The 20,863-nt window shown below is 49.9% G+C and overlaps 1 protein-coding gene across 4 annotated transcripts in view; it reads left to right on the top strand.

Moving 5' to 3' along the window:
* Window positions 1-8,338, top strand: part of LOC140730220 (uncharacterized) — a 59,417-nt gene extending 51,079 nt beyond the window's left edge. For 2 of the 4 annotated variants that reach the window (XR_012099542.1, XR_012099541.1), the window contains exons 4-9: window positions 45-161; window positions 325-398; window positions 1,449-1,490; window positions 1,581-1,623; window positions 3,406-3,521; window positions 7,586-8,338. Coding sequence is in view for 2 of the 4 variants with exons in the window: in XM_073050384.1 (XP_072906485.1) it covers window positions 45-161; window positions 325-398; window positions 1,449-1,490; window positions 1,581-1,623; window positions 3,406-3,459 (330 nt within the window). In the remaining 2 variants the exon portion in view is untranslated. Of the gene's footprint in view, window positions 1-44; window positions 162-324; window positions 399-1,448; window positions 1,491-1,580; window positions 1,624-3,405 lie in introns of all 4 variants that reach the window. The other 2 variants (XM_073050384.1, XM_073050383.1) reach the window with 1 other exon arrangement.
* The last annotated feature ends 12,525 nt before the right edge of the window (window positions 8,339-20,863 follow it).

Below are 20,863 nucleotides of genomic sequence, written 5' to 3'. Positions count from 1 at the left end.
GATGTTTACCCACTGATGTGATTTCCTTTCCGTTCCTCAAACAGAGATGTCCCGAGCCCCATCGTACCTGGCCTGGCTCATTCTGGCTGTCGTGCTGGGAGTTCTCGCTGTCACTGGAGGCATTTTCCTCATCAGACGCAGAGCGTTTAGAAACCCATCCGGTACATGTGACTAAATGATTCATTCTGATCCTATTGTTGTGTGGAGTTATTAAAATGTAAAGGTCGGGGACTGATTGTGAAAGAGCCTGTCGTTGTGTTGTGACACAATGTGGGACTCAGCTCTGAGACGGATGTTAATGATACTTTATACTCTATTTCACAGACCCACCCACAGCAACTGATCACCGGAGCCCAGGGGCAGATTATGAAAATGCTTCCGTTGCCAGGGGTGTCCCGGTGAGTTCTGATGCTTTTCTCAGACAAGTAGAATTGTGTGGGGATCGCACTGGTATGTTCATGGCTTCTTACATCAGGGATATTCCCCAGTGACATTGTGGTTCATTGAATATTTCTGCAATGCCTGAATGATTTGCAACTGTATGTGGTGTAGCTGTTCCTGGATATTGACCACAGACCGTACAGCTCTACAGCACAGGAACAGGCCCTTCTGCCTATCATGGCTGTGCCAACCCGAATGCCAGATGAAACAAATCCTGAGCAACACAGACAAAATGCTGGAGAAACTCCACAGGTCAGGCAGTATCTATGGAAAGATAGAGGCTTCGGACCAAATCCCTTCATCAGGCCTTGAAAGGATGGACACAGTAGCCAGAATGAGAAGCTGCAGGGTGATGGGTAGGAATACAAGCTAGAAGGTGAGAGGTGGATTCAGATGGGTGTGGGGGGGGGGGGGTGCTGAAGAAAGAAGCTGGGTGGTGATAGGTGGCAAGATAAAGGGCTGAAGAACAAAGAATCTGATAGGAAAGGAGAGCAGACCATTGGGGGGAAGCAGGGAAGAGGGCAACATGGGGAGGTGACTGGCAGGTGAGGAGAAGAGAATAGCTGAGAGGAGAGCCAGAGTAAGGAAAGCAGTGACTGACTGGCAGGAAGCAAAGAGTGGGAATAAATGGGAGCCTTTCTTGGTTTGCTGCCAATGTTTGAATTGGTCAATGTTGCCAAAGTGTTGCGGGATACTGAGAGAAACACAGAGACAGCAGGTGGTGTGCGTTGTTGATGGAAGAAGGCCCCTGCACACTCTGTCAGTCATTGATTCTATGGACTCAGAGAACTGACACAGCAGATTGTAACATCGAAGCAGTGAGTGGTTTCCTGCTCCCGTTTGTTGCATGAGTGATATCCCTCTCAGCCTTGCGACTGAGAGAGAGTCTGTCTGAGTTGTGTGAAGGTAACTTGTCCTTCGCATTTCCCTTAAGCTTCCCCCTCTCATCTTAAAGCCAGTGTTGACAATGTTTAGACCCATGTAATGGTTCAATTGTTCTGTTGTAGGGTTCTGGAGGTCACCAGGTTGATTCAAACGACACCTACATGGTAAGGAAGGTCACCTCTGGAACATTGAAACTTTTCCCACAGCATGGGCTGTCAAGCTGCTGTTCACACCATTTCTGTGTTCTCTACTAGGCTCTGCAACGTCCCACTCAGTCCATCTACGGTCATCTCCAAGGTACGTAGCAACATCTTTGGACATGCCGGCTAAACCATATCAACTGCTGTGGAAGTGGTGAGAATGTGGAGAAGTCTTTAGACAGGAACACCCAGTGAGCAATGAGCCCACTGTGGTAATGGGTCAGTGGGAGCTCAGTCTGATGACCAATGGGACCAGGATGTGAATTCACACCTTTTACTGAATTAGGTCACTCAGCCGTGTACACACATCCTCACAGTCCTGGCAAAACTGAGTATCTAAAAGACCCAGTGTTGTTCATCACCTCCATTGGTTTCAAGGCTGAGCAAGTACTGTCCCTGATATGTCCAACAGGAGCTGTTACAAGAGTTGCTGGAATTTGGAAGGTGATGACCGAGGCAAAACTCCCACTCACACTCCCCGTCCTCATCTGGACCCATCAGTAACTCCTCATGGAGACTTTGGGGAAAGGACATCAATCCCTGAGCAAGCTCACAGTGTCATCTGAACCAGATCTACTGGCGAGATGAGGCAAGGTTCAATGTTCCCAGCCATTTGCACAATTGGATTGCAGTGCTCTCAGTTTAGACAGTTTAGAAGAGTTAATTTTCAAGTGCAAGTTTCTTCAAGCTGATCAATGGTGTAGTGGTATCAGTACCAGACTTCAATCAATTGGTCCCAGGTTTGAATCTTGCTGGTTCCTTGCACACTTCCTTTCCGTGCTCACTGGAGTGCTCAGCTGTCAACCCAACCTCATGAAAAACAGATAAATGTTAACAAAATGGCTATATTGCCACCAAAAAGGGCCACAAGGCACAGAGAGAAACCACAACCCGGTGTGTTCAAGACCCCGATGGCAGTGGGGAAGAAGCTGTTGTTGCACCTCGATGTGTGTAATTTCAGGTTCCTGTACCTGCTGCCTGAAGACAGCATTAAGTAGAGGATACGGCCGGATGGTGGGGTTCTCTGATGGATTGCACCTTCCTGAGACATCATCTCTTGTCGATGTTCTCAGTGATGAGGAGAGTTGTACTCATGATGGAATTGGTTGAGTCCTGTTCCCTCTGTGTTCCTGTACACTGGAGATCACACACCAGAAAATGGTACAACTAGGTGTGACCTCACTGATCCCCTTGTGTTCCTCTGTACTGGAGATCTCACCAAGAATGTGATACGAGAGGATTAGTCAATGTCAATGGAGTCCATTCTGATGGATGTAGAGAAACCATTTGTTCTCATGCGGAATCCAGAACGTGCGGCAACTGTACAATATCACTGTAGCCCAGCTGCTCTGGAAACACACTGGTGTTGCCATGGAGATGTGCAACCCTCTCCCAACACAGGTGGGAATTCCTGGTTGGAACCAACTAGAATTTACTGGTTTTGGACTGTGAAAGTTGAGTAGGGCTAAAACCCATCGGCCACTATCTGATCAAGTGACAGAACGGATTGGAGGGACTGAGTGCTCTGTTCTCCACATCCACTTTGCATGGTCTGTTCAGGGCCCCCGATATGAGTCCAGCATTAGAACAGCAACATTGTGTTGCTGATCGAGTCCCCCACCCATGGGTGCTTCTGCCCTCAGCACCCTGCATCCAGCAGTAACCTGGGATGATGGTCAGAACCGTCCATGTTGACCAATTCATTTTCCCTGGCCACAGGTCCACGCTCAGGGCCAGCAGAGGTGACTCAAACCTGAGACCCCAAATCCACGATGGTCAGAGACTCGAGAAAACCACTCAGGCAGTGTCTGCCACTGAGTTTAACTCTCCCATTCTTCACCGGCTCACCTCACACAGCTCGTTGTTGTTTTTGTTTCAGCCGACAATAAACCACCGTCTACCAGCTGAACCACAGTGGGAATCGTCTGTGTGACCACCGGTGGGGAGGAACCCCGGATGGATTTCTGCACAGACACACTCATCAGACGTGAAAAGGTTGAAGGCCCAGACATTCTACTCATTTGACGTGTGAGACCAGAACTTCACCAGAGACAGCATTTGGGATTTTCTAGGGGAAACCAATCCTGGTGGGAGGTTGAGATCGAGGGGGTGAAATGTAATCAGAATCTAGATGTTGGAACATAGAACAGTACATCACTGGACAGGCCATTCAGCCCACAATGCTGTGCTGATCTTGGTGACAATTTGTACTAAATGTCCTCCTCCTGTATATCTTCCATATCCCTCCATTCCCTTCAATGTCATTTTGAACATCAGACACAGAACAATACTGCCCTGGACAGACCCCTTGGACTTGATGTGTCAAAATAATTAAAATTCACAATCAAATGCCCAGTGAAACTAATAATTTCAACCCACACAATGTCCATATCCTTCCACTTCCTGCCAATTCATGTCTCTATCCAAGGACCTCTTGAACATCTCTGTCATATTTGTCTCCATCACCACCCCAGCAGTGAATTCCAGACTCTCTCCCTTCTCTGTTTCAGAAACTTGCCCCTCATCTCTCCTTTGAAATTACCCTCTCTCACTTTCAATGCCTGCCCTCTGGGACGAGACATTTCACCGGTGGGGAAAAGACACTGGCATCTATCTGTGCCCCACATAATATTATATGTATTAATATATTTGGGCACCGTGGTTGGATAACGGTTAGTGTGATGCTATTTCAGCTTGTGACGTTGGAGTTCAGAGTTCAATCCCATCATCCTCTCTGAGGGTTTTGCATGTCCACCCTGTGGAACATGTGAGTTTTCAAGTCAAGTCAAGTCAAGTCACTTTTTATTATCATTTCAACCATAACTGCTGGTACAGTACATAGTAAAAATAAGACTACATTTTTCAGGACCATGGCGTCACATGAAACAGTAAAAAAGCTAGACTGAACTATGTCAAAAACAACACAGAAAGAAACTGCACTAGACTACAGACCTACCCAGGACTGCATAAAGTGCACAAAACAGTGCAGACATTACAATAAGTAATAAACAATACAATAGGGCAGTAAACAACAACACACACAAAATGCTGGTGGAACACAGCAGGCCAGGCAGCATCTATAGGGAGAAGCGATGTCGATGTTTCGGGCCGAGACCCTTCGTCAGGACTAACTGAAAGGAAAGATAGTAAGAGATTTGAAAGTAGAGGGGGGAGGGGGAAATGCGAAATGATAGGAGTAGACCGGAGGGGGTGGGATGAAGCTAAGAGATGGAAAGGTGATTGGCGAAAGTGATACAGAGCTGGAGAAGGGAAAGGATCATGGGACGGGAGGCCTCAGGAGAAAGTAAGGGGGGGAGCACCAGAGGGAGATGGAGAACAGGCAAACAACTAAATATGTCAGGGATGGGGTAAAAAGGGAAGGAGGGGCATTAACAGAAGTTACAGAAATCAATGTTCATGCCATTAGGTTGGAGGCTACCCAGCCGATATATAAGGTGTTGTTCCTCCAACCTGAGTTTGGATTCATTTTGACAATAGAGGAGGCCATGGGTAGACATATCAGAATGGGAATGGGACGTGGAATTAAAATGTGTGGCCACTGGGAGATCCTGCTTTTTCTGGCAGACCGAGCATAGGTGTTCCATGAAACGGTCTCCCAGTCTGCGTTGGATCTCGCCAATATATAAAAGGCCACACTGGGAGCACCGAACACAGTATACCACACCAGCCGACTCACAGGTGAAGTGTCGCCTCACCTGGAAGGATTGTCTGGGGCCCTGAATGGTGGTGAGGGAGGAAGTGTAAGGGCAGGTGTAGCGCTTGTTCCGTTTACAAGGATAAGTGCCAGGAGGGAGATTGGTGGGAAAGGATGGGGGGGACGAGTGGACAAGGGAATCGCGTAGGGAGCGATTCCTGCAAAAAGCAGAAAGACGGGGGGGAGGGAAAAATGCGTTTAGTAGTGGGATCCCATTGGAGGTGGCGGAAGTTATGGAGAATTATATGTTGGACCTGGAGGCTGGTGGGGTGGTAGGTAAGGACAAGCGGAACCCTATCCCGAGTGGGGTGGCAGGTGGATGGGGTGAGGGCAGATGTGCGGGAAATGGGAGCGATGCGTTTGAGAGCAGAGTTGATGGTGGACGAAGGGAAGCCCCTTTGCTTAAAAAAGGAAGACATCTTCTTCGTCCTGGAAAGAAAAGCTTCATCCTGAGAGCAGATGTGGCGGAGACGGAGGAATTGTGAGAAGGGGAAAGCCTTTTTGCAAGAGACAGGGTGGGAAGAGGAATAGTCCAGGTAGCTGTGAGAGTCTGTAGGTTTATAGTAGATATCAGTAGATAAGTTGGTGTCAGTCCAGGCTCTGGGTATTGAGGAGTCTGATAGCTTAGGGGAAGAAACTGTTACCTAGTCTAGTTGTGAGAGCCTGAATGCTATGGTGCCTTTTCCCAGATGGCAGGAGGCAGAAGAGGGGTGTGTGGGGTCCTTCATAATAAGATTGTTAGCTGGTGCGAGTTGGAAGATGTACTGGTGCAGTATGCCTGTGTAGTGAGCGGAGGGTAGAAACCTCGGAGCTGGCGGCCGCACCTAACTCCCTGGTGGGAGTGGCCGAGAGGCCACGGCTGAAGCTGGGGGTGTTCTCTGGAGCCAAGCCTACCCCGGGCGGGGAGGTGGATTATGAGACCTGGATCGAGCATACGTCCTTGATGTTAGAGGAGTGGCCAGGCTCGGAGGAGGAGAAGATGACGACTCAGATGAGTGGCCGCTGCTCCCATTTGCTGGTGTTTCAGTACCAGAAGAGGAGACTCCTGGCCCTTCCCCTACTGAGTTGGGCGAGAGGAGGGAAGGTGTTGATGGTCAGATGGACAGGCAGCCAGCATTGGGCGGAGAGAGGGTGGAACCTGAACATGAGCCAGAGAGTTCTCAGGTGAGGGGGGAACCCCGTGAGGGAGGGGGTGAGGGTCTGTCAGGTAGACCTGGGGTGTCTGAGGCAGAGGGTTCGCAGGTGAAGAGGGAGCCCAGTGAGGCGGAAGGGTCAGCAGAAGGGGTACGGAGATCTCAGAGAAGTAGGCGCCCCCCGGAGCGGTTGACATATGTGGTACCAGGAGAACCGAGTGTGATTTCTACTGCTCCGGGTAGTTATGTCGCTGCTTTCTGCACCTGGGTTGGGTTTTGTGTGTTGCAAGAAGCTTTGGGGAACTCTGGTAATGTCATGAGGGCATGACATTTGCTGGTGGGGGGAGAATGTACAATGTACTGTGTATGTTACTCAAAATGGCTTCTTTGGTTTGTTAAGACTTTATGTCTGATAAGTGTTTTTTTCTCGCAGTTGTTTAGCTTTAGACTTGCTGATATGGGGATTGTATTCATTTGTTGACCAATGGGGAATGTTATTTTGTCTTGTGGGGCTGGGAGCTTGGGGGGTTTCGTGGTCTTTTCAGGGGAGGTGGGAAGGAGAGGTCGAGGAAGGTGGACGTGCGCTGCACTGCTTGGTCGACCATCGGGGGTGGTCCCAGGTGCGAGGACGTGGAGGTTGGAGGAAAGTGACGAGGGGTCGAATGGTTTGATGGCTGAGCTCCAACTATGTGCACTAAACTGACAGAACTTTGATAAGTTGGCTCCTTTTACTTTTTCTTTTCTTTCATATATATTGTATTGCATAGTACTCTTTTAGTTTTAGTAAAATCTTTAAAGTGTATTCCATAACGGTATCTGGTGTGAGTTTGATATAGTGTGTGTGCGTGTGGCATAAACTTCATTCTCACAGCACCTGCGTGTACGGGAGGTGGGGGTGGTGAGTGGCTGGATCTCCTTTTCCTCTAGACATATACCAGCCTGTTGGGTAAGTGTTACAGCTGTTTGCTTTGCGGATGCAGATGCAGCATTCCCTGGGTGCTTTGGTTTCCACCCACAGTCCAAAGTCCAAAGACGTATCAGATAAGTTGATAGGTCATTGGAAATTGTTCTGTGATTAGGTTAGGGTTAAATCAGGGCTGTTGGTGTTTGCTAGTCAGGACGGGTCAATGGGATGGAAGGGCCGACTCCACACTGTATCTGTAAATAAACAAACAAACTTCTAACAAACCCTAGTTATGCACTTTACCAAGATCCAGGTCCCATCACGGTTCAGGTGGAGGAACTCAGCAGGCCAGGCATCATCTGTGGATAAAAGCACAGTCAACGTTTTGGGCTCGGATTTCCAGCTTCTGTCGCAACCACGGATTCGGCAGCGCAGCAGATTCGGCAATTGCGCTTGCGAAAATGCACGTGTCAGCTTTTTATCATTTTATTTTGATAGTATTTAGCTCCATTCATTCCATCGCAGTTTTTGTTGAGACTTGGACATAGCTACGCTTTGTCATCTGCATTCCGCCTTGCCTGAGAAACTGGACTGTCGAGTCAACTGTCTCTGAAGACTAGCAGTATTCGTTTAATTCTTAGTTGTTCTTTTCAGCCGCAGTGTAGACTTTGCTTTCCATTTGAGAGTGTGGTAACTTCTACTTTGAAAAAGGACCACTCGACAACTGCATGCCCAAAGGAACAACTTTATCTGGATGGCAAAACCAATACTTACATACAGAGGCTTTCACTGAACTATACTGCATGGCAGAGAAGCTATACACATGCACACCGGACAAGAAAGTGGAAGTGAAACCTCTCCAAACCCAGAACCAGCCTCTCTTTACAAACAGCATCCCCTAGTGGGAGTATCGCTATATTACCATTATCCTGATTTGTATTGACTTATTTTTATAATGATTACGTTACAACAAAGAGTTTTAGTTAATGGCCCTGTTTGGCCTAGTGTTTATTGCTTTCTTTCCCTTTAACACTGTTTGCATTAAAGTCTGTGAACTATCGACCTGCTTCAGTGTCTCTCACTCTGCACTTGGTCCATGTCCGAACCAGATGACAGCATCTGCAGGTTTTCTTTTGTTCATGGTTCAGGTGGAGCCCATTGCAATGGAACAGCTCCCTCCTTCCCCAGTACTGGTGCCAGTTCTCCATTAATTCAAACCCACTTCTCCTACACCAATCCTAGAGTCATGCATTTAACTCTCTAATCTTCTTCACCCTGTGCTAATTTGCATATGGCTCAGGTAATAAACCAGAGATTACCACTTTTTGGCTCAGGTGAGCGAACACCATCTCCTCTGTAATCTGTAAGGGTCCATGAAGTTGATGCTGCTTTGCCTCACTTCTCTAGACTCTGTGTCCGGCTCCTGGTTAAATACAGATGCAAAAATTTATTCAAGATTTATTTTCTGGTTGCAGCTCAGTGACAAATTGCTGGTGGCAAATAAAACAAAAAAAAGCAGTTGGAACTGAAGTCTCAGAGGTGTAGGACGGTAGTGGCCTGGTGAGTACGGGCCAAATCGAGACAGTGGGGTCCGGGTGAGAGAGCCGAGAATGAGCCAGTGTATGGCTATTGCTTGTGCGGACATGGAGCCAACTTCCTTTGGCAGAAGCGAAGCGGGACAGGTGGGGGAGATGCACAGTCAAGGCAGTTGGGACAGGACCCAGGCCCGAGAGCGAAGAATAACCTGAGGTTTTATCAATTTAAACACGGAGCTGAATTCAGGCAGTTGGGCAACAGCCCAAGAGCGTATCGAAGCAGGAGGAATGACCTGAGGTTTGGACAATTCAAGTGCTTGGCCAGATCGAAAAGGTCAGTGTGTTGGGGCCTGAGGCGAGGGAGAAGTCAGTTCAGATTACTGCCCTGCAAGGTTTACTCATCTCTGTACTGAACTGAGACCATGGCCTGCATCTGAGTGTTGATGGGTGGAAATCCCCCCATGACCACAACCCACTTACCTTTACACCTTTCCCTATCTGTTTAAATATCTGTTCCTCAATGTCCTCCAGTTATTAGCGGTCTGTATAACAGTCCCATCAGTGTGATTGCACCCTTCCTATTCCTGAGTTCTACCCACATGGGCTCTGTCCCTGACCCCTCCATTCTGTCTCCCCTGAGTGCACCTGTGATATTGTCCCTGGTTAGTTGTGCAATTCTAAATTCTCTTTGACCTCCTCCTCCATCTTTTCTTAAACTTTGAAAACCTGCTACATTAATCCCCCATTCCTGCTCTTTCCTCAGCCAAGTTTCAGTAATGGCTCCAACATTGTAGTTCTACGTACTTATCCACGCTCTAAGTTAATCACCCTTACCCATAATACCCCTAATATTAAAATATACACACTTCAAACTGTCTGACCTATCATACCTTGTTATCTTGATTTTGCTTTTCAATGCCTTCCCTCCCTTCTGATCCAATCCTTCCCTTACTGATCTGGGGCTCCAGTTCCCAGCCTCCAGCAAAACTAGTTCAAACTCTCCAGAGCAGCATTAGCAAACTTCCCAGGAAGGACATTTGTTTCCCTGCAGTTTAGCTGCAACCCATCCCTTTTGTGCAGGTCACCCCTTCCCCAGAAAAGATTCCAATGATTCAAGAACTTGAAACTCTGTACCCTGCACCATCTCCACAGCCACTCGTTACCACCATTCGTACCTGCACTAGCCCGTGGCACAGGGAGTAATCCAGAGATTACAACCTTGGAGACCCTTCTCTTCAGCCTCTTTCTCTGCTCTATATACTTACTGTGTTGAACCTCTTCCCTTTTTCTGCCCATCATTAAGTCAATATGCATCACAACCCCTGGCTGTCCCCTTCCCACTACATGCTGGTTCAGGAAACTTTCCTAATCACACTTGACAAACTCTATAGCATCTGGTCCTTTTACAGCATGGTTGTCCCAATCAATATCAAGAATGTTAAAATAACCTACTATCACAAAGTTATATTGAAACAATCTGCAAACTCTACAAATCTCTTCCTCTAAATCCCTCTGACTGTCAGGTGGTCAATAAAATAGCCCCATTAATGATGTCATGGGTTTTTTTATTTCTCATTTCCAGCCATAATGCCTCACTAGATGAGTTCTCCCATCTGTCCTGACTGTGCACTGCTGAAACATTTTCCCTGGCTTGTAACATCACCTGTCCTTTACACCCTCCGATTCTGTCATGTCTAAAACTACAGAACCCCAGAATATTGAACTGCCAGTCCTGCCCCTCCTGGAACCAAGTCTCACTAATGGCTACAAAGTCATAATTCCAGGTGTTTATTCATAATCAACCTTTCATACAATACTTCACACTTTGAAATATACACAGTTCAGGACACTAGTCTCACCATGCTCAACTTTTTGATTCCTGACTTGACTGAGGTCTTCCTAATATCTGTCTCCACAAATTCTCCACTAACTCTTCTGGCACTCTGGTACGCATGCAGTTCCAGCTTAAACCTCACTGTACAGCATTAGCAAACCTTCCCACTAGGCTATTAGGCCCCCTCCAGTTCAGGTGCAATCGTCTCTTCTGTACAGGACCCTCCTTTCCTGGAGGAGCACCCAACGATTCAAAACTCTTATGCCCTCCCTCCTACATCGACTCTTTGGCCACGGGTTAAACTGTATAATCTTCCTAGTTCTGGCCTCAGTTGCATTTAGCACAGGTAACAATCCTGAGATCACAACCCTGGACTTGAGGTGCCAGCCCATTAGGCATCAGTAATCCCTCATGCGTGTGCGTGGCGCCTGGTATGAGAGTGTTGTGAAGAGTATGTGTAGGGCTTGGTGTGCGCGGTGTCTCGTGGGTATATACATCGGTGGGTACGGGGTTCAGAGTCACCGTGGAGTGTTCCAGGTAGGGGTCTGGTGCTCCTGCAGGTGCCAGGTCGCGGACGGAGACCGTGTCCTCCTGCCCATCAGGTAAGACCACGTAGGCATACTGGGGGTTCGCATGAAGTAGGTGAACCCTCTCGACCAGCGGGGAGTATTTATTGCTCCCGCATGTTTCCGGAGCAGCACTGGCCCTGGGGACATCAGCCAAGCCGGTAGGGTGGTCCCAGTGGCAGACTTCCGGGGAAAAGAAAAGAGGCGCTCATGAGGGGTGGCATTGGTGGACGTGCATAACAGGGAGTGGATGGAGTGGAGTGCCTCAGGGAGGACCTCCTGCCAGCGAGAGACAGGCAATCCCTTTGACCTAAGGGCTAAGAGTGTGGCCTTCCACACAGTGGCATTCTCCCTCTCCACCTGTCCATTTCCCCAGGGATTATAGCTCGTGGTCCTTCTAGTAGCAATACCCCTAGCCAGCAGGTACTGGGGCAGCTCGTCACTCATAAACAAGGACCCTCTGTCACTCTGGATATAGCAGGGATATCCGAACAGAGTGAAGAGCTGGCGCAGGGCTTTTATGACGGACGTGGAAGTGGTATTGGGGCAGGGGATGGCAAAGAGGAACTGCGAGTATATGTCAATTATGTTGAGAAAGTAGACATTGTGGTCGGTGGAGGGAAGGGGGCCCTTAAAGTCGACACTCAGTCGCTCAAAGGGGTGGGTGACCTTGATAAGTTGTGCCTGTTTGGGACAGTAGAAGTGCAGTTTGCACTCAGCGCAGACTTGACAGTCCCTGGCCATTGTCCTGATTTCCTCAAGGGAGTAAGGCAGGTTCCGGGCTTTCACGAAATGGTAAAGTCGGGTGACCCCCGGGTGGCAAAGATCTGCATGGAGGGCGTATAGCCGGTCGAGTTGCGTGCTGGCACACGCTCACAATGATAGGGCATCAGGGGGCTCATTGAGCCTTCCAGGCCGGTACAGGATGTCATAGTTGTAGGTGGAGAGTTCTATTCTCCACCGCAAAATTTTATCTTTTTTGATTTTGCCCCGCTGTTGGTTGCAAAACATGAATGCAACTGAGTGCTGGTCAGTCAGCAAAGTGAACCTTTTGCCGGCAAGATAGTGCCTCCAGTGCCTAATAGCTTCCACTATGGCCTGGGCTTCTTTCTTCACTGCGGACTGCTGAATTTCAGGGCCCTGAAGGGTACGAGAGAAGAATGCTACCGGCCTTCCTGCCTGATTGAGGGTAGAAGCCAGCGTGAAGTCGGAGGCGTCACTCTCTACTTGGAAGGGAATGGTCTCATCCACCGCATGCATCGTTGCTTTGGCAATGTCCCCTTTAATGCGGCTGAAGGCCGCGCGGGCCTCGGCAGAGAGGGGAAATGCGGTGAACTTGACCAGGGGGCAGGCCTTGTCCACGTAATGAGGGACCCATTGGGCGTAATAGGAAAAGAAGCCCAGACACCGTCTGAGGACTCTGAGGGTGGTGGGAAGAGGGAGTCCCAACAGGGGGCGCATACGGTCAGGGTCAGGGCCAATGACCTCGTTCTCCACGACATACCCAAGGATAGCAAGTCGGGTGGTTCCGAACACACACTTGTCCCTGTTATAAGTAAGGTTAAGAGCTTTGGCAGCTTGGAAAAAGCGTTGGAGGTTGGTGTTGTGATCCTGCCAGTTGTGACTGCAGATGGTGATGTTATCCAGATATGGAAATGTGGCCTTCAGTTGGCACTGGTCCACCATCCGGTCCATTTCCCTCTGGAAGACAGAGATACCATTCGTGACACCGAAGGGGACGTGCAGCAAGTGATAGAGTCTGCCGCCCGCCTCGAAGGCGGTGTAGGGGCAGTCCTCCGGGCGGGTGGGGAGCTGATGGTAAACAGATTTCAGGTCTATGGTCGAGTACACCTTGGACTGAGCTATCTGATTGACCATATCCGCAATGCGGGGTAGGGATTACGCATCAAGCTACATGAACCTATTGATGGTCTCGCTATAGTCCACAACCATCCTATTTTTCTGCCCGGTCCGAACAACAACCACCTGGGCCCTCCAAGGACTTGTGCTTGGCTCAATGATCCCCTCTCTGAGCAGCCGCTTCACCTCCGACTTAATGAAGGCCCTGTCTCCTGCGCTGTACCTCCTGCTTTTAGTTGCCACAGGTTTACAGTTGGGGGTCAGGTTGGTGAACAGCGGTGGGGGAGGGATCTTGAGGGTGGAGAAGCTACAAGTGGTGTCAGTAGCGCAGCTGTGGGCATGGTGCTGGGTGGGATGCGCGTGTCGGTGTGTGGGGGTGGTCAGTAGCGGGATATGTGACGAATTCCCACAGAACTGAGGATTTCTGACAGTGATTGGTGGGAGGGGCCCGTCATATTCCATTGTCACACTTTTCAGGTGGCTCTCGAAGTTGAGCCCCAATAGCACAGGGGCACACATTTGAGGCATGACCAGTAATGCAAAGTCCCGATATTCTGTGCCCTGCACCAACAATGTCGCTACACAACCCCCCCGGATGTCTGTGGAATGCGATCCAGATGCCATGGTGACCCTCTGGCTTACCGGCCGTGTCACGAGTCCGCAGCGTTGCATCGTGTCCGGGTGAATAAAACTCTTAGTGCTGCCCATGTCAAACAGGCAGCTAGTCCTGTGCCCCTCCACCAGGATGTCCATCATTGACCTTGCCAGCTGCTGTGGAGCGCTTTTGTCGAGGATCACGGAGGCCAGAGTTGCATTGCTGTTTTGGTGCCCGGTAAGCACCCATGGGTCGGAGGCGGGGCGAGGTGGCGCCGACAAAGATGGCCGCCCCCATGCCTCGCACGCGGCGGGCAGGCAAGATGGCTGCGACCAAGGTGGCGACCCCCATGCCTCGCACGCGGCGGGCAGGCAAGATGGCTGCGACCAAGGTGGCGACCCCCATGCCTCGCACGCGGCGGGCAGGCAAGATGGCTGCGACCAAGTTGGCGACCCCCATGTCTCGCACGCGGCGCTGCTTGACCCCGCTCGTGGTTTAGACTTACAGGCCTTGGCGAAGTGGCCCTTCTTTCTGCAGCTGGAGCAGGTCGCTTCTCGGACCGGGCAGCGTTTTCGGAGGCGCTTTTCGAGTCTGCAGAAGTAACACTGCGCAGACTTGCGACTGGCAGCAGCCGAGGTCGATTCGCCGGCGGGTTGCGGGGACTTCACGGACTCGCGACTGACAGCAGCCGAGGTCGATTTGCCAGCGGGCTGCGGGGTCTGCAGCATCCATGGAGCCAGTGGGAGATCGCGCACCTGGACAGCATCAGCATTGTGCAGAGCGGCCTCCAGCGTGTCAGCCAGCTCGATCGCCGAATGTAAGGTAAGATCGGCGTGTTCCAGCAGCCGCTGGCGCAAGTACACTGACCTGATCCCCATAACGAAGGCGTCTCGTACCAGGAGCTCTGCATGCTGTTCCGCCATCAGTCCCCTGCAGTTGTAGGCCCGCACGAGTGTCTGTAGGGCCCAGACAAACTCAGTGCTCGACTCTCCGGCTCACTGCTGCCGTGTCGCTAAGTGATGTCTTGCGTAGACGGTGTTCACCGACCGCCAGTATTGTCTTTTGAGGGCATCCATCGCACCCTGGTAGTCCGTTTGGTCTCTGATCATGGAGTAGACCCTTGCACTGATACTGGAGAGGAGAACCCTGCGCATCGTGGCAGGGTTGGTCACATGAATCTCCTCCAGGTACGATCGAAGCATGCTAGCCAGAGTTCGAAAGCGTCGCGGGCTTCCTGGGATTGAGGGTCGAGATCCAATCTGTCTGGTCGTAAAATGCTCTCCATGTTTTAAAATTGCTGCTAATAAAATTAGCCTGATGTTGGGAGCCGGAGATGGAGATGGAGATGTCGAAAGTGATGTGCGAGGAAACAGAAGCGAGGCAAACAGACAGGGGTCCGTGCCAGGCTAAAAGCAAACCCTCGCCGGCCGGCTCTCCCATCCATTCTGCTCTCCAATGTCCGCTCCCTGGACAACAAAATGGACTACATCCGACTCCAACGTAATACTCGGCGGGAGTACAGAGTTTGCTCTGCGTACGTCTTCACAGAGACATAGCTCACTGATGGGATTTCGGACGCTGCCATCCAGCGAGACGGGCTAGCTTTGTTTCGTTCGGACAGAGATGCAGCTGTCTCCGGTAAGGTCTGCGGTGGCAGTGTCTGTGTTTACATCCACACGGAATGGTGTAAGAACTCTGTGCTGGTTTCCAGACACTGCTCATCGTTAGTGGAGTTTGTGGCAGTTTGATGCAGACCATTTTATTTGCCACGGGAATTCACCTCTGTCCTTATATTCGGTTCCTACATTCCCCCCAGCGCTAATGCTAAGGAGGCACTCTGTGAACTGTACAGGGCTATTAGCGAACTGCAGAACGCACATCCTGATGGACTGTTTATTGTCGTCGGTAATTTTAACCACGCGAACCTTAAGTTAGTGCTCCCCAAATTCCATCAGTATGTGGACTTTGCAATGAGGGGGGAGAACGCATCGGACCTGGTTTAGACAAACATTCCCGACGCATACTGGGCAGAGCCTTGCCCCCACCTCGGATACTCAGACCACATCTCTGTTATGCTAATCCAGCATACAGACCGCTCATCAGGCGCTCCAGACCAGTTCAGGAGCAAGTGAAAACCTGGCCAGCAGGAGCCATCTCTTCTCTTCAAGACTGCTTTGAGCACACTGACTGGCACATGTTCAGGGAGGCTGCAACTGATGGCAACTCTACCAATTTAGAGGAGTACACGGCATCAGTGACCAGCTACATCAGCAAGTGCATTGATGATGTTACTCTGTCCAAGACCATCACTATACGTGCCAACCAGAAGCCGTGGATGACCGCAGAGGTGCGTGCGCTGCTGACTGTGCAGGTGATGCCTCCCTTCCAAATGCGCCGAATAAATTCTACGCCCGTTTTGAGGTGGAAAATGACATGGCAGTGAGGAAGTCCACCCCTCCTGCGAATGACCAGGTGCTGTGTTTCTCCGTGGCCGATATGAGAAGAACCCTGTGCAGGGTCAACCCACGGGAGGCTGCTGGACCAGACAACAGCCCTGGTAGAGTGCTCAGAGGATGTGCAGACCAGCTAGCAGATGATCTCACTGACATTTTCAACATCTCCCTGAGCAGCACCACGTTCCAACGTGTTTCAAGGCCGTCACCATCGAACCCGTGCCAAAGAAGGCTTCAGTGTCCTGCCTAAATGACTACTGTCCTGTTGCACTTACATCCATCATCATGAAGCGTTTCAAGAGGCTCGTCATGAGGCATATCAAGACCCTGCTGCCCCCCTCACTGGACCCCCTACATTTTGCATACCGTCCCATCTGCTCAACAGATGACGCCATTGCCACCACCCTCCACCTGGCCCTAACCCACCTGGACAAAAAAGACACATTCGGATGTTGTTCATAGACTTCAGTTCAGCATTCAACACAATCATCCCTCAGAAACTGATTGGAAAGCTGAGCCTATTGGGCCTGAACACCTCCCTCTGCAACTGGATCCTAGACTTCCTGTCTGGGAGATCTCAGTCAGTCCGGATCGGGAGCAGCATCTCCAACATCATCACACTGAGCACGGGGGCTCCCCATGTCTGTGTGCTCAGTCCACTGCTGTTCACTCTGCTGACCCACGACTGTGCTGCAACACACAGCTCGAACCACATCATCAAGTTCTCCGATGACACCACCGTGGTGGGTCTCATCAGCAAGAATGATGAGTCAGCTTACAGAGAGGAGGTGCAGCGGCTAACGGACTGGTGCAGAGCCAACAACCTGTCTCTTAATGTGTACAAAACAAAAGAGATGGTTGTTGACTTCAGGAGGGCACGGAGCAACCACTCCCCGTTGAACATCGACGGCTCCTCGGTAGAGATTGTAAAGAGCACCAAATTTCTTGGTGTTCACCTGACGGAGAATCTCACCTGGTCCCTCAACACCAACTCCATAGCAAAGAAAGCCCAGCAGCGTCTCTACTTTTTGCGAAGGCTGAGGAAAATCCATCTCCCACCCCCCCATCCTCATCACATTCTACAGGGGTTGTATTGAGAGCATCCTGAGCAGCTGCATCACTGCCTGGTTTGGAAATTGCACCATCTCGGATCACAAGACCCTGCAGCGGATAGTGAGGTCAGCTGAGAAGATCATCGGGGTCTCTCTTCCCGCCATCACGGACATTTACGCTACATACTGCATCCAAAAAGGAAACAGCATTATGAAGGACCCCATGCACCCCTCATAAAATCACTTCTCCCTCCTGCCATCTGGGAAAAGGCTCCGAAGCATTCGGGCTCTTACGACCAGACTGTATAACAGTTTCTTCCCCCAAGCTATCAGACTCCTCAATACCCGAAGCCTGGACTGACACCTTGCCTGCTGTCCTGTTTATTACTTATTGTAATGCCAGTACTGTTTTTGTGCACTTTATGCAGTCCAGTGTAGGTCTGTAGTCTAGTGTCGCTTTCTCTGTGTTTTTTTTTATTACGTAGTTCTGTCTAGTTTTTTGTACTGCGTCATGTAAACCATGGTACTGAAAAACGTTGTCTCATTTTTACTATGCACTGTACCAGCAGTTATGGTTGAAATGACAATAAAAGTTGACTTGACTTGACTTGACTTGGAGGTCATGCACTTTAGTAGTAGTAGTATTAGTAGTCTCTTGAAATCTGAGGAAGAAAAATGTGTGGCGCAGTCAATGTCTGTGGGCACGCATGTGACTTCTGAGGCCGAAGTCTGAAGCACACATACGGTTGCAGATGGGGCAAGGAACACCACCTGTTGGGGCAGGAGCAGATGCCTTCCTGTGTCTTCCTTGACTCGCCTTGAGGCACTGCATGCGCCAGTTGGCTTGGAAGTTGTTTGCTGCCTTGGAGCACAGATTGTGCCACTTGGACCAATCAGCAGCAGTGTGTTCGAGATCGCGGGGCTGGAGTTTGGTCTACTTAAGGTTTGACTTGAGGTTGTCCTTTCACCTCTTCCTTGGGCGACCTTGGGCACAGCTGCCCTGCTCCAGTTCTCCATAGAACAACTGACACAGCATTCTGGACTCCTCCATGCGGATCACATGGCCGGTCCATCTGAGCTGAGCCTTCAAAACCTTGGCTTCAATGCTTGTGGAATTGGCTCGGTCCAGGACTGTCAGGCTAGAGATACGGTCTTGCCAGCGGAATTGCATGATTGATCGCAGAGCACGATTGTGGAATTGTTCAAGCTGTTTGACATGTCTGTGTTACAGTGTCCAGGTTTCACAGCCATATAGAAGTGATGAAACCACAACAGCATTGTAAACCTTCCGTTTAGTGGAGAGGTGAATGTCTTTGTGCTGCAGAACTTTGACCCGGAGCCTTCCGAGTGCCTGGCTTGTTTTCTGGATCCTTGACGTGATTTCTTTATCAAGGGCACCGTCGCTGGAGATGGTACTCCCCAGGTATTTGAAGTTGACAATGTTCCGTAGTTGTGTGTCATCAATGGTGATGCATGGCTGTGACGGGGCGTTGTTAGGTGCAGGCTGCAGGAGGACCTCTGTTTTACCGAGGCTGATTGTCAATCCGAACAATTTAGATGCGGCGGAGAATCTCCTGACCATTATTTGTAGGTGGTCCTCTTGATGCAACATGAGTGCGCAATCATCTGCAAAGAGCACTTCCATGAACAGCTTTCAGAGGGTCTTTGTGTGTGCTGCAAGGCGACGTAGGTCAAAGAGTGACCCGTCCAGGCGGTATTTGATATAAATGCCCAGGTTTAGGTCTTTGATGGCATGCATTAGTACTTGAGTGAAGAAAAGGTTGAAAAGTACTGGTGCAAGAACACAGCCCTGCTTAACGCAGTTGGAGATGTCAAATTTCTTGCTAGGTTCATCAACTGAGAGAATCTCTCCAGTCATGTTATCATGGAAGAGGCGTATGAGGTTGATGAACTTTGGAGGGCAGCCAAGTTTCCCGAGGATGATCCACAAGACTTCTCTGTTGACAGTATTAAACGCTTTAGTCAGATCAATGAAGACAAAGTGCAAGTTCATGTTCTGCTCCAGGCATTTTTCTTGCATTTGTTGAACAGTGAAGATCATATCCACAGTACAGCGTTTAGGCCGAAAGCCGCATTGTGATTCTGGAAGGTTTCCTGCGGATACTGTTGAAATAAGTGTATTGAGGATGATGCGAGCTAGGATTTTGCCGGCGATGGAAAGTAGGGTGATGCCCCGGTAGTTCCCACAGTCTGTGCGTGGGCCTTTGTTTTTGTATAGGGCGACTATTGCAGCATCCTGAAGGTCAAGTGGCATTACTTCCTCTTCCCAGATACTGACCAGGATGTCCTGGAATGCTTCGAGTGACTCCTGGTTGAGGGCTTTGAACAGTTCTGCAGGAATGCCATCCTTGCCTGGTGCTTTGCCACAGCTCATCTGTTTGATGGCTGTGCTGACCTCGGTCAGGGAGGGGGGGTTTGTTGAGGTGCTCATGGACTGGGCTCTGGGGAATCTGGTCGAGTTGGTCGACAGTGGAGGGGTGGTTCAGGAGCTGACTGAAGTGTTCCTTCCACCTGGTGTTGATGCCCTTTTTGTCCTTGATAAGCGAGGATCCATCTGCAGAAAGCAGAGGAGCTATGTTTGACTTTGAGGGACCAAAGACAGACTTGATGGCATTGAAGAACTGCTTGGTGTTGTTTGTGTCAGCATAGTGCTGAACCTCATCCGCCTTCTTGTTCCACCATGTGTTGCTCATTATACGGATTTCCCTTTAAGCGAGTGCCTGATAGGACTTGAATCTGTCCTTTTTACAGGTGGAGTTCGGGTCATCCTGCCATTCCTTGAATGCCTTGTTCTTCTTGGAGAGTAGGTCATTGATGGTGGTGCTATTCTCATCGAACCAATCCTGGTGAGTGCACTTTCTATGGACTAGGATTGATTTTGCTGTTTCAGATATAGCATTTTTGAAGTGGCTCCATTTCTGGATTGGGTTACCCGTGAGTGGCTGTTTTGTTGGTAGTTTCTGTTTAAGAGTATTTTGAAATTGCGTAGACATGGAGGGTGCTGAAGTTTGGAGGTGTTAAAGGATGGCCGTACTGCCTTTGGATGCTTTTTGTGAGATTGAACGATGTGTAGTTTGAGGGTGGTGCGGAGGAGTCTATGGACCGTCCAACACTCTGCTCCTCACATGGCTCGTGTGATGACTACGTCTCGGATGTTACGTTGACGGACAATAACATAATCGATCAGATGGCATTGTTTGGATTTAGGGTGCATCTTTGTTGTCTTGAATATGTTGGCCATTCTGAACAGTGTATTCGTGATAGTGAGGTCATACTCTTCACATTTGCTGAGAAGCAGAAGGCCACTGCTGTCCATCTTCCTGGCTCCGTGTCTGCCGAGCACTCCACTCCACTGATCATGGTCTTGGCCGACTCGGGCATTAAAATCTCCCGGGAAGATCAGCTTATCACTGGCCAGCGCTGAGCGCAGGATGGAGTCAAGGTCGGCGTAAAACTGTTCTATGATTTTGGTAGGGCTGGTTAGGGTGGGGGCATAGGCACTAATGATAGTTGCATGTCGGTTTTGGCTGAGGGGCAGACGTAGCTTCAGCAATCTTTCACTGATGCCAACAGGCAGGTTGGGGAGCTGTTTCATCAGGGTACTCCTTATAGCGAAGCCCACTCCGTGGATCCTGACTTTGTTCTGCACCCTTCCTCTCCAGAAGAAAT

Source organism: Hemitrygon akajei, chromosome 7, assembly GCF_048418815.1.
Source record: "Hemitrygon akajei chromosome 7, sHemAka1.3, whole genome shotgun sequence".
NCBI classification, from domain to species: Eukaryota; Metazoa; Chordata; class Chondrichthyes; order Myliobatiformes; family Dasyatidae; genus Hemitrygon; species Hemitrygon akajei.
The sequence above is the reverse complement of the archived record's forward strand: the minus strand, read 5'-3'. Positions and strand labels throughout refer to the sequence as shown.